At 43.3% G+C, this 12,251-nt stretch overlaps 1 protein-coding gene across 1 annotated transcript in view; it reads left to right on the plus strand.

The window, feature by feature from the left end:
- The first annotated feature begins 1,141 nt into the window (after positions 1-1,141).
- LOC127030179 (butyrophilin subfamily 1 member A1-like) overlaps positions 1,142-12,251 on the plus strand; it is a 44,100-nt gene continuing 32,990 nt past the window's right edge. Inside the window, exons 1-3 of the mRNA XM_050916243.1 lie at positions 1,142-1,535; positions 2,411-2,521; positions 10,316-10,426. Coding sequence (XP_050772200.1) covers positions 2,503-2,521; positions 10,316-10,426 — 130 coding nt within the window. The 5' untranslated portion in view covers positions 1,142-1,535; positions 2,411-2,502. The remainder of the gene's footprint in view (positions 1,536-2,410; positions 2,522-10,315; positions 10,427-12,251) is intronic.

A 12,251-nucleotide genomic window follows, 5' to 3' on the forward strand; every position in this document is an offset into this window, starting at 1 on the left:
ATTATTGGGGGGTGGCATTTTGCTGGGGGGGGGCTGCAGGTGGCTCCAGTGGACCTGCTGCAGTCGTGCCTGTGGACGGTTTGCTGCTCCCGTGGCTCCAGTGGACATCCCGCAGGCACGGCTGCAGCAGCTCCACCGGAGCTGCGGACCAGCGGACCCTCTCCACAGGCCAGCGCGTGGGTCAGCGAAATGGCTGTGCGCCTAGGGCGCTAAAAACACTAGCGCCGGTCCTGGGCAGAGCAAGCCAGGTGCTTTCTTCCCCAGGTGGGAGGTGAACTCACACAGATGCACCTCAGAACCTTGGGTCCTACTGACCAAGGACAACCACTGTGAGTGGGTGTGGTGAGGGAGCAGAGGGGGCCACAATAAAGGATCTTTTGGTGTAGAACCCGAGGCAGAAGACACTGCCCCATTCAGTGGGTGTGGGTGTCTTGCTCACAGGTTTATGTTTATGTTAAATCCTATTTGCAACATTTCCCCTAATTAATGTCAGGTGACTTCCTTCCTTTCGTTAAAAGTTCCTTTCCTATACTCAGACTCTGTGCTTGTGAGTGGGGAAGTTTTGCCTCTCAGAGGCACCCAGGAGTGGTGTGTAATTTTTCCAGGTTATTGGGTGGGCGCTTGAGCTGGTTCTGTGTTGTACTGTTGAAGAGGAACATCTAGATATTGAACCTGGCCCTGGTTGCTGCCGACTCCACCTGGCAGAAGGGTTGCACATACTTATAGCTTCCTTTCACAGGAACCAAGCTGACAATGTCACCATCACATGGGCTTTTTCTTTCTCTGGAGGGGAGAGAGGAGCCCATTTCGAGTCTTTGATCTCTGATCATCACATGCAATGACCGCTGGCCTTCAAATGAGCATGAATTAGCACTTTCCTGCTAAAGTGCTTCATTTGCATTACATGATGATTTCTTGTTTGTTCTATCCTAGTAACTAAATAACGAATGTGAATGTTTTCTATTACAGTCTAATAGACTGTATGCAGGATACAGATAAGTGAAAACAATGCATGTGACATCTCGCGGTTTTCATGAAGTTTAAACACCAAATAACTTTACAACCATTTTGATCTATACTAATGCACAAGTGAACTGGCCTGGGGCTTTGGCACAAGCTGGCACCTGATCTTCCAGCATCACAGTAGCCAAGCCAAGAACAGGGACTGAGACCCCATGTGGATTGTCACAATTGTGTGTTTCTCTTTAAAAAGAGCTGTCTTTTTTTTTTTAAATATCACAAAACCATGTGACTTTTCTGAATTCCTCCTGTGTGCTTTCAGTTTCACCTTCAGCCTCACTGCAGTAGAGGGGCGTATGAAATGCTGATTAAAAATCATTCAGAATTAAAGTCTGTAAGATCAGAGGAACATCAAGGAGCTGGGGAAAAGCTTTAATACCCTGAAACAAAACTGGAAATGTGTAATGAAAAACAAGCAAACAAAAGGCCTTTTGGTTTGACTCTGAGGAGGGAGAAGCTGGGAACTCCCCACAGACTGACTCTGCTGAGAAGTTTCTGCCAGTTTAAACAGGTAGGTGAAACACAAACACACCACCTCTTAGCTGTATTTACATGTGTTTATTGCTGTAATTCAGACAGCAGCATGTTCCAGCTTTAAGTACAGGCATAAGGGGCCAGGAATATCTGATAATTAGCTTCAGCTCTGCCCCTGTAGTGAATGGTGGTCCTGTCTCTTTATACTTCAGGGGTAATCAGGGGACCAGATGTTATCACTAGGGGGAAGCCACATCCTTCTCGTGTGAGAAAGCGATCTGTGATGTAAAGGGGCAGCACAGAGCCCTGAGCAACATTACTTCAGCACCTCTGGGGTGCATGGGGAAGGGAAAGAGGGATCTCTCCACTACAGGGTGCGCCTCAGTCCCAAATTAGGCTGGAGAACTGACTGTGAGAGTTAGGGATCAGAGGGGGAGCCATGTTAATCTGGATCTGTGAAAGCAGCAAAGAGTCCTGTGGCACCTTATAGACAGATGTTTTGGAGCGTGAGCTTTCCTGGGTGAATACCCATCTCGTCAGATGCATGTAGTGGAAATTTCCAGGGGCAGGTATATATATGCAGGCAAGCTAGAGATAATGAGGTAGTTCAGTCAGGGAGGATGAGGCCCTTTTCTCGCAGCTGAGGTGTGAAAACCAAGAGAGGAGAAACTGCTTTTGTAGTTGGCAAGCCATTCACAGTCTTTGTTTAATCCTGAGCTGATGGTGTCAAATTTGCAGATGAACTGAAGCTCAGCAGTTTCTCTTTGAAGTCTGGTCCTGAAGTTTTTTTGCTGCAGGATGGCCACCTTTAAATCTGCTATTGTGTGTCCGGGGAGATTGAAGTGTTCTCCTACAGGTTTTTGTATATTGCCATTCCTAATATCTGATTTGTGTCCATTTATCCTTTTCCGTAGAGAGAGTTAAGCTATACTGGATTTCTAGGACCCAGCCCCCTGATGGAGGAGGATTCCCCCTCCCCCAAATCCTGCTCTTCAGCTGCATAGTCTGATGGCTGGAGAGTCACATAGTGAAATAAATTTCTTTATAATAAACAAATAAAAACCTCAGAGAAATAACTCCCCTCCCTCCCCCTGTTCTTGGGCCTGACCCTGCCTGCATTGACATCACCACTGTCTTGAGTGAAGGATCAAATTTTGTGTCTCAGTTTCTGTGCCTGCCAAAAGCGGGTTATTAACATTCACTCACCTGCTGCAACAGAGAATGGCAGCGAGTGAGTTCTTCAGTCCTGTGAAGTTGTAAATTGCTAAGAAAATAGGAAGATGTGGCTTTAGATCAACATTGCCTATTTGTGAGAAGGTTCTGAAATACGCTAATGTCCCTAGAGGAGTCATTCCCGTGACCTTGTTGAAAATATTTTTACACATTCCAAACACTGGATCATGAATTGTCAGACTTGTACGTTTAACAAACTACAAAATAGACAATAGATTCATAGATTCTAGGGTCAGAAGGGACCAATGTGATCATCTAGTCTGACCCCCTGCACAAAGCAGGCCACAGAACCTACCCATCCACTTCAATAACAAACCCCTAACCTATGCCTGAGTTATTGAAGTCTTCAAATTGTGGTCTGAAGACCTCAAGCTGCAGAGAATCCACCAGCAAGTGACCCATGCTCCACGCTGCTGGGGAAGGCGAAAAATCTCCAGGGCCTCTGCCAATCTGCCCTGGAGGAAAATTCCCTCCCGACCTCAAATATGGCAATCAGCTAAACCCTGAGCATGTGGGCAAGACTCACCAGCCAGCACCCAGGAAAGAATTCTCTGCAGTAACTCAGATCCTATCCTATCACCAACCACTGGGCATACTTATCTGGCAATAATCAAAGATCAATTGCCAAAATTAGGCTATCCCATCATACCATCCCTTCCATAAACTTATCAAGCTTAATCTTAAAGCCAGATATGTCTTTTGCCCCCACTACTCCCCTTGGAAGGCTGTTCCAGAACTTCACTCCTCTAATTGTTAGAAACCTTCGTCTAATTTCAAGTCTAAACTTCCTAGTGTCCAGTTTATACCCATTCGTTCTTGTATCTACATTGGTACTAAGCTTAAATAATTCCTCTCCCTCCCTAATATTAATCCCTCTGATATATTTATAAAGAGCAAGCATATCCCCCCTCAGCCTTCTTTTGGCTAGACTAAATAAGCCAAGTTCTTTGAGTCTCCTTTCATAAGACAGGTTTTCCATTCCTCGGATCATCCTAGTAGCCCGTCTCTGAACCTGTTCCAGTTTGAATTCATCCTTCTTAAACATGGGAGACCAGAACTGCAGAGTATTCCAGGTGGGGTCTCACCAGCGCCTTGTATAACAATACTAACACCTCCTTATCTTTGCTGGAAATACCTTGCCTGATGCATCCTAAAACCACATTAGCTATTTTCATGGCCATATCACATTGGTGGCTCAGTCATCCTGTGATCTACCAATACCCCAAGGTCCTTCTCTTCCTCAGTTGCTTCCAACTGATGCATCCCCAATCTATATCTAAAGTTCTTGTTATTAATCCCTAAGTGTATGACCTTGCACTTTTCAGTATTAAATTTCATCCTATTACTATTACTCCAGTTTACAAGGTTGTCCAGATCTTCCTGTATGATATCCCGGTCCTTCTCCGTGTTAGCAATACCCCCCAGCTTTGTGTCATCCGCAAACTTTATTAGCACATTCCTGCTTTTTGTGCCAAGGTCAGTAATAAAAAGGTTAAATAAGATTGGTCCCAGAACCGATTCTTGAGGAACTACACTAGTAACCTCCTTCCAGCCTGACAGTTCACCCTTCAGTACTACCCGTTGGAGTCTCCTCTTTAACCAGTTCCTTATCCACCTTTCAATTCTCATATTGATCCCCATCTTTTCCAATTTGACTAATAATTCCGCATGTGGAACTGTGTCAAATGCCTTACTGAAATCAAGGTAAATTAGGTCTACCACATTTCCTTTGTCTAAATAGTCTGTCTCCTTCTCAAAGAAGGAGATCAGGTTGGTTTGGCACGATCTACCTTTAGTAAAACCACGTTGTACTTTGTCCCAATTACCGTTGACCTCAATATCCTTAACTACTTTCTCCTTCAAAATTTTTTCCAAGTCCTTACATACTACAGATGTCAAACTAACAGGCCTATAGTTACTCGGATCACTTTCTCCCTTTCTTAAAGATAGGAACTACATTAGCAATTCTCCAGTTGTACGGTACAACCCCTGAGTTTACTGATTCATTAAAAATTCTCGCTAACGAGCTTGCAATTTCATGTGCCAGTTCCTTTAATATTCTCAGATGAAGATTGTCTGGGCCCTCCGATTTTGTCCCATTAGCTGTTTGAGTTTGGCTTCTACCTCAGATGTGGTAATATCCACCTCTATATCCTCATTCCCGTTTGTCATCCTTCCATTACCCTTAAGCTCCTCATTAGCCTTATTAAAGACTGAGGCAAAGTACTTATTTAGATATTGGGCCATGCCTAGATTATCCTTAACCTCCTTTCCATCCTCAGTGTTTAGCGGTCCCACTTCTTCTTTGTTTTCTTCTTATTTATATGGCTACAGAACCTTTTACTATTGGTTTTAATTCCCTTTGCAAGGTTCAACTCTACTTGGCTTTTAGCCTTTCTCAATTTATCCCTACATGTTTTGACCTCACTAAGGTAGCTTTCCTTGCTAATCCCACCCTTCTTCCACTCATTGTAGGCTTTCTGCTTTTTCTTAATCACCTCTCTGAGATGTTTGCTCATCCACCTTGGTCTACAACTCTTGCCTATGGTTTTTTTCCCCTTTCTTGGGATGCAGGCTTCTGATAATTTCTGCAGCTGCGACTTAAAGTAATCCAGGCCTCCTCCGCATTTAGATCCACAAGTTTTCAGTCCAGTCCACTTCCCTAACTAATTTCCTTAATACTTTAAAGTTAGCCCTTTTGAAATAAACCCTAGTCCCAGATCTATTTTTGTTTATCCTTCCATCTAGTTTGAACTGAATTAGCTCATGATCACTCGAACCAAGGTTGTCCCCTACAACCATTTCTTCTATGAGGTCCTCACTGCTCACCAAAACCAAATCTAAAATGGCATCCCCTCTTGTCAGTTCTTCAACTCCTTGGTGAAGGAATCCATCAGCTATCACATCCAGAAAAATCTGAGCCCTACTATTCTTGCAAGCACTTGTACTCCAGTCTATATCTGGGAAGTTAGTCTCCCATGATCACACATTTCCCATTAGCATTTACTTCTCTAAAAACATTAGGGGTCTCTATCCATATCCAAATCAGATCCCGGCGGTCTGTAGCACACCCTAAGCACTATCTCAGGGGACGCTCTAGTAGCTTTCTTTCCCAGCCAGTGTGATTTTTGCCCAGACAGACTCTGTCTTGTCCATTCCATCACTTCTTATTTCTTTACAGTTAACCTCCTCATTGATGTACAATGCTACTCCACCACCTTTGCCTTTATTTCTGTCTTTCCTAAACAGCACATAGCCTTCAATACCTGTACTCCAGTCATGACTACTATTCCACCACATTTTTGTTATCCCTATAATATCTAGTTTCACTTCCTGCACCAGTAGCTCTAGTTCCTCCATTTTGTTCCCTAGGCTCCTCGCATTAGTGTACAGACATCTTAATTTTTGCCATTTGGCTTCACTCACATTCTGTACCCTGTTAGGTGATGTTGGTGGTAGAACGTCTGTGCCTATTATCTACACTACCCTTCCTCCTTATGCCAATTCTTCTGTCCACGGCTGTATCCCCTGTTACTTTGTTTACTTCCCTCTCAAGGTTAAATTCCGGCGTGGAGATCTCCCAACCATCTCCCCCAAATTTCTAGTTTAAAGCTCTCTTAATCAGGTCGGCGAGCCTCCATCCTAGAAGTCTATTTCCCTCCTTGCTCAGGTGAAGTCCATCCTGAAAGAACAGTCTTCTGTCTGTAAATGCTTCCCAATGGCCGTACATCCCAAAGCCCTCCTTATAGCACCACTGTCTGAGCCGTCTGTTGATTGCCATAATCTTGTCACACCTTTGTCGCCCTTCTCTGGGAACCGGCAGAATCCCACTGAAGATCTCCTGAGCCTCGATTTCCTTAAGCATCTTCCCCAGTCTGGCACAGTCTCCCTTGATACATTCCAGAGAGTATCTAGCCGTATCATTCGTTCCCACATGAAGGACAATCAACGGATTCTTCCCCACTCCCGCTAGGATCCTTTTCAGCCTCAGGTCCACATCCTGTATCTTAGCACCCGGCATACAGCACACCCTTCTGTTCTTCCGATCAGCTCTAGTTACAGGGCTGTCTGTCCTTCTCACTAAGGAGTCTCCAATCGCATAGACCTGCCTTTTCCTGGTGACAGTGCGCTTCTCCGGTCTATCTCCCGCACCCACCGGCTGCAAGTCCTCTTGATTCCTATTCCCCCTCGCAATCCTCTTGGGGCTCATATATGGTGTTGCCTCCATTGAGTCCTCCCCTCCTCTTGCAGGACTATGAGCTCTTCTCTTTTTCCTTGCCCTCTCTCCTTTAGCGACCACCTGCTGTGCCCCTTCATTTTCCAACTCTGCAAACCTGTTCCTGAGTTCTATTTCTCCTTCACTGGCCCGTCTTTTCCTCTGCCTGGTTCTTAGTCACATGCTTCCACCATCCACTTTCCTCCCCCAGCAGTCTCTCCTCTGAATTCTTTGGTCCTGCTTCCATCTGCACATCTGAGCTTATCCCTTCAGCCCCCTCGTGTCTGTGCTCCATTGTCTGCTCAAACCCCCTTCTGAACTCGACCAGAGTTTGCACCTGCATCTCCAGTCCTCGAATCTTCTCTTCCATCAGCTCTATCAGGCGGCACTTCATGCAGACAAAGCTCTTTTCAGGCACCCCCTCCAGGATCATGCACATGCCGCAGCTTCCACATCCAGTCATCCTCATTGTGTCTTTCACTGCTGCCTCTGTATCAGTCATGGCCTTCCCACCTGCCGCCTGATAGTCAACACAACACAAGCCCCCAGCAGGCACCAGACCACCACCCTATCCCTTGACTTGCTTGTCTGTTCCTCTGTCTTAGTCTCCCCTGCAACCTCCCCCTGGAAACTCCCACTGAAACTCCCCTGTTTACAGCTCTGTTTGCTGGCTCCTGTGCTGCCGCAGCTGTCTGGAGTTCTGGTCTCCCAAGCTGTGTCAGGAGAAACATAGCCAGTTCTCCAATATCTGGAAGCAAAATATCATCGTGTTACTTACACACACACACACACACACTCTTACACACACACACTTACACACACACACCAAGGTCTCAACAATTTTGAAACCCACTGAAGGATACCAAAAATGTAAATTTCAGAAAAAGCTCCACAAAATGGATCATGGCAAGAATATAGAAAGCACTTAAACTTCAGCAAATGGAAGAAACCCAAATGACAGAGGAGGGAGAGACAAGGAGACATAACTCCATGTCAGTTTATTACTGAAATAAATGTTGGCTATATTGTTTAACTGCTCAAACTTTTTATAGTGAAGACAAAAGGTCTGACTGCAGCTCACATAGACATAGCCAAGCTAATTATAATGTAACTATCTTGAGTGTGAAGGGAATTAAAGATAAAGGAACTGGCACATGACATTGCAAGCCCATTAGCAAGAATTCTTAATGAATCTGTAAACTAGGGAATTGTACCCTATGGCTGGAGAATTGCTAATATAGTTCCTATTTTTTACAAAGGGGGAAAAAGGTGATCCAGGATATTACAGGCCTGTAAGTTTTGACCTCAGCTGTAGGCAAGGTCTTGGAACAAATTTTGAAAGAAAGTATTTAAGGACGTAGAGGCAAATGGTAATTGGGATAAAATACAACATCGTTTTACAAAATGTAGATTGTACCAGACCAACCTGATCTCCTTCTTTGATATAATAACTGATTTTCTAGGCAAAGGAAATGCAATATATCTAATCTACCTGGATGTCAGTAAGGCATTTGATACAGTTCCACATGGGAAATTATTAGTTAAATTGGTGAAGTTGGGGATCAGTTTGAAAATTGAAAGATGGACAAGGAACTGGTTAAAGTGGAGACTACAACAAGGTGAACTAGAGGGAGGTTACTAATGGAGTTCCTCAGAGATCAGTATTGGGACCAAACTTATTTAACATATTCGTTGTTAACCTTGGCACAAAAAGTGGGAATGTGCTAATAACATTTGCCGATAATACAAAGAATTTGGGAGGCATTGCCAATATGGAAGAGGACCAGAATATAATTAAGATGATCTGGACGACCTTGTAAACTGAAATAATAGACATGGGATGATATTTAATAGTGCAAACTGAAAGGTCATGCATTTAGGGACTAACAACAAGAATTTTTTTCCTATAAGCTGGAGACATATCAGTTGAAATAACAGGAGAAAGATCTGGGTGTATTGGTTGATCACAGAATGACTATGAGCTGTCAATGTGATGCAGCTATGAAAAAGGCTAACGTGATCCTGGGGTGCATCCGCTGAGGTACTTCCAGTAGATACAGGGAAGTGTTAGTACTGTTATACAAGGCACCGGTGAGACCTCACCTGGAATACTATGTGCAGTTCTGGTCTGCCATGTTTAAGAAGGATGAATTCAAACTGGAACAGGTACAGAGAGGAGCTACTAGGGTGATCCAAGGAATGGAAATCCTACCTTATGAGAGGACACTAAAGAATTTGGCTTGTCCAGCCTAACTAACTGAAAGAATGCTGAGGGGAGATATGATTGCTCTCTCTAACTACACCAGAGGGGTAAATACCAGGGAGGGAAAGGAGTCATTTAAGTTAAGTGCCAGTGTGGACACAAGAACAAATGGATGTAAACTGACAATCAACAAGTTTAGGTTTAAAATAAGAGGAACGTTTCTAACCATGAGAGGAGTGAAGTTCTGGAGCAGCCTCCCAAGGGGAGTAGTGAGGGCAAAAACCCTAACTGACTCCACAACTGAGCTTGGTAAGTTTATGGAGAGGATGGTATGATTGTCCCATCACCAGCCACTTGCAGATCAGCTACATGCCATTGTGGGACACTCGATGGGAAGCGCTCAGAGTTACTTTGTGTTGGTTTCACTGAATTGTTTTGGTAAAAAAATCAGAAAAAATGAAGTTTCATTTCAGTATTTATTTTTTAAATTGCTTCAATTTTTTATTTAAAATGACTTTTCATTTAGAATTTTATTTCAATTTTATTTTTTTTAAATTACAAAGCTTTAAAAAACAAAGGAAGTTAAATGTTTCATTTCAAGTATACTTAATCCTGTCTCCGCCTGGGATGATGGACGCGTGGCTTTCTGGAGGGCCATGTAGCCCCACATTTCTGTGATTGATTCTGGGTCAAATGAAATGTGAAATGTTATACAGATTTACTTCTTGATTTGCTGAAATTTATTTAAAAAAAATTTTGAGTCAACTTGAATTCTTTAACTTTAAAAAAAAATGACATAAATATGACTATTTATTATTATTATTATTGGAACTACCACCAATTTACACAGCTTTAAAGAAGAGGTAAGGCAATAAGATTTTCAGTTTATAGACAGCTTTTTTTGTAAAATCTTACAATGGTGATCAAAACAGTTACTTACCATTGTGCTCTTTGAGGCCATGTCCTCTTAGAGTTGGTCAATACACTTTGAGATGTCATTGGAAAAAAATGATCAGCTCTTGTAAGCTGGTCAAAAAATAGCAAAAGATCATGAAAAAGTACAGATTTTTTGCCTAAAGTATTAATCTATTCATACTCCAGTCTCCAATTTTTCTCTTGTTACAATCTCTGCATTATGCTCATTTTTCTCTCTTGCTGTCCTGATATAGTTATAAGGAAAATGAAGGTTTCCTCCTTCCATCATGGCCCTGTAAAGAGTTCCTCTCTGCCTGGCTACATCATGTTCTTCATTATTCTGTCCGTTCACAAAGGGGACTCAGGTAAGAAATTCCCACGGCTTCAGTGTGCTTTCTGCGCTTGTGATAGAATATCTTTAGCATATGGATATGTGTCAATTCCAACCTTTAGGAACATATACAGTTAAATTTATACATAACCAAACATAAACTATAACTGCAATCTGCTCTAGTATCTAGAAAAGAAATCTTCCCACTCCATCTAAACCCAGTCATTCTTGATTCAGTTTGTCCTTTCCCCAAATCAAGGGGAATAGTTAGGTCTAGGCTGGTAGTCTGGACTAAAGATCAACAGATCTGGAGTCAGCCAGACCAAGGAGCAAAAAAAGCTGACACATCAGGGACCTTTCACTGACAGTTCCCTGGCACTCTATTTAAATCAGAGCTGTTATCTCAGGCAGCCCAGCTGATACCATCTGCCATGGCATGACTAGAGAAGCAGTACAATCTCTTATGTAATCAAGCACCAGACTCTGTAGGATTTAGATCAAAACCACCTGAATTGCACTGGGGTGCCTGAGCAGATCACAGAGCTGAGGTGAGAGGCTCCCTGGGAGATGAACGAGTGCTCTGCCACATTCAGCAACATCTAATGTGGACAGACCAAACTGCTGCCTGGTGCAGCTGGAGTGGTGGGTCAGGAAAAAAATAAGTAAACATAAAGGAAATACCTTGTTTCAGTTTCCTGCCTCTGCCTCTTGTGTCCTAGCACTGTCTAGCAACCTTTGCCTTTTCCTCTAATACTGTATTGTGCTGCCAAACAGGGAACCTCATTCGTTTTGTGCATGTCTGGAGGGTAGGTATCTTTTATGCTTTAGGAAGTGGGGAGCGTCCCTCTTCCTTGGGGCTGTCCCATTCCCCTGGGATGCTGTAGCAAACAGGTGACTATAGGGATATACATATTCCCTAATCTATAGCCCTGAATGTTACCAATAGGCTTATCTCTGAGCCATTCACTCTGAATTGAGGCATGTGTCAAGCATCCACCTCTTCTATTCAATATGGCCTTGGAACCATTAGCTAAAGGCACTGGAGTCTCTCCACTTACCTCTGGCATTGAGGTTTCTCAGCAAGTGTGTTAAACAATGTAACACAAATAGTTACTCTTCCCTACCCACAAATCCTGACAGCTCTGTTCCTGATTTACTAAATTCCTGTACAAAAGATAAGAGTTTGTCAAGATTTAAAGCAGGATGGAATAATGCAGACATATTCTCTGTTCCTGAAATACTATACTGATCGATGGGATTTTGGGCAGTGGCAAGGAGGAAGGCAAGATAGATTCAGCATGTAGGGATACGGAGACTGCCAGCATTATGATGAAAAGGAGCCTGTTACCCCACATAAATGATCAGGTGAAAGTGCACAGAGGCTTTGGTATCTATCAGTGCTAGTATAAATCCTCAGATACATCTGGGGAAAAGTGGAGAGCTCTGTCATTGGCCCTTTGAAGTAAGGGTTGCAATGTTTTTCTGTTAAAAGGAGGGAGTTTGCTTTGTTTTGTGTGAGGGGTGTAGTATATATTTAGGGTACAAAGTCTAACACTCAAAGATTAGGAAATGCCAGGTTTAAGATTGCAGGTGCAACATTATTCAGCTCCCTCCTATATACAGTCACACATTGATTTCCCATCAGTCTCCTTCATGTATCCAAGGGACAGGATGGATGGTGCTCAGGGAAGGAGGGAGCTGTGCCTCATTGCACTGAATAGGAAATGAACAACCTTGTGGACTTTTCAGTGATGGATGTCCTAGAAGTGTCCTGAGTGCCTCAGAAACATGAATGTTTGATCTTCTCATTTCCGGTGTGAGACAGCAGAGTAGAGGACACGGCTCATTATTCAAATTCC

The sequence above is a fragment of the Gopherus flavomarginatus genome, chromosome 10 (genome assembly GCF_025201925.1).
Source record: "Gopherus flavomarginatus isolate rGopFla2 chromosome 10, rGopFla2.mat.asm, whole genome shotgun sequence".
In the NCBI taxonomy this organism is placed as follows: domain Eukaryota; kingdom Metazoa; phylum Chordata; order Testudines; family Testudinidae; genus Gopherus; species Gopherus flavomarginatus.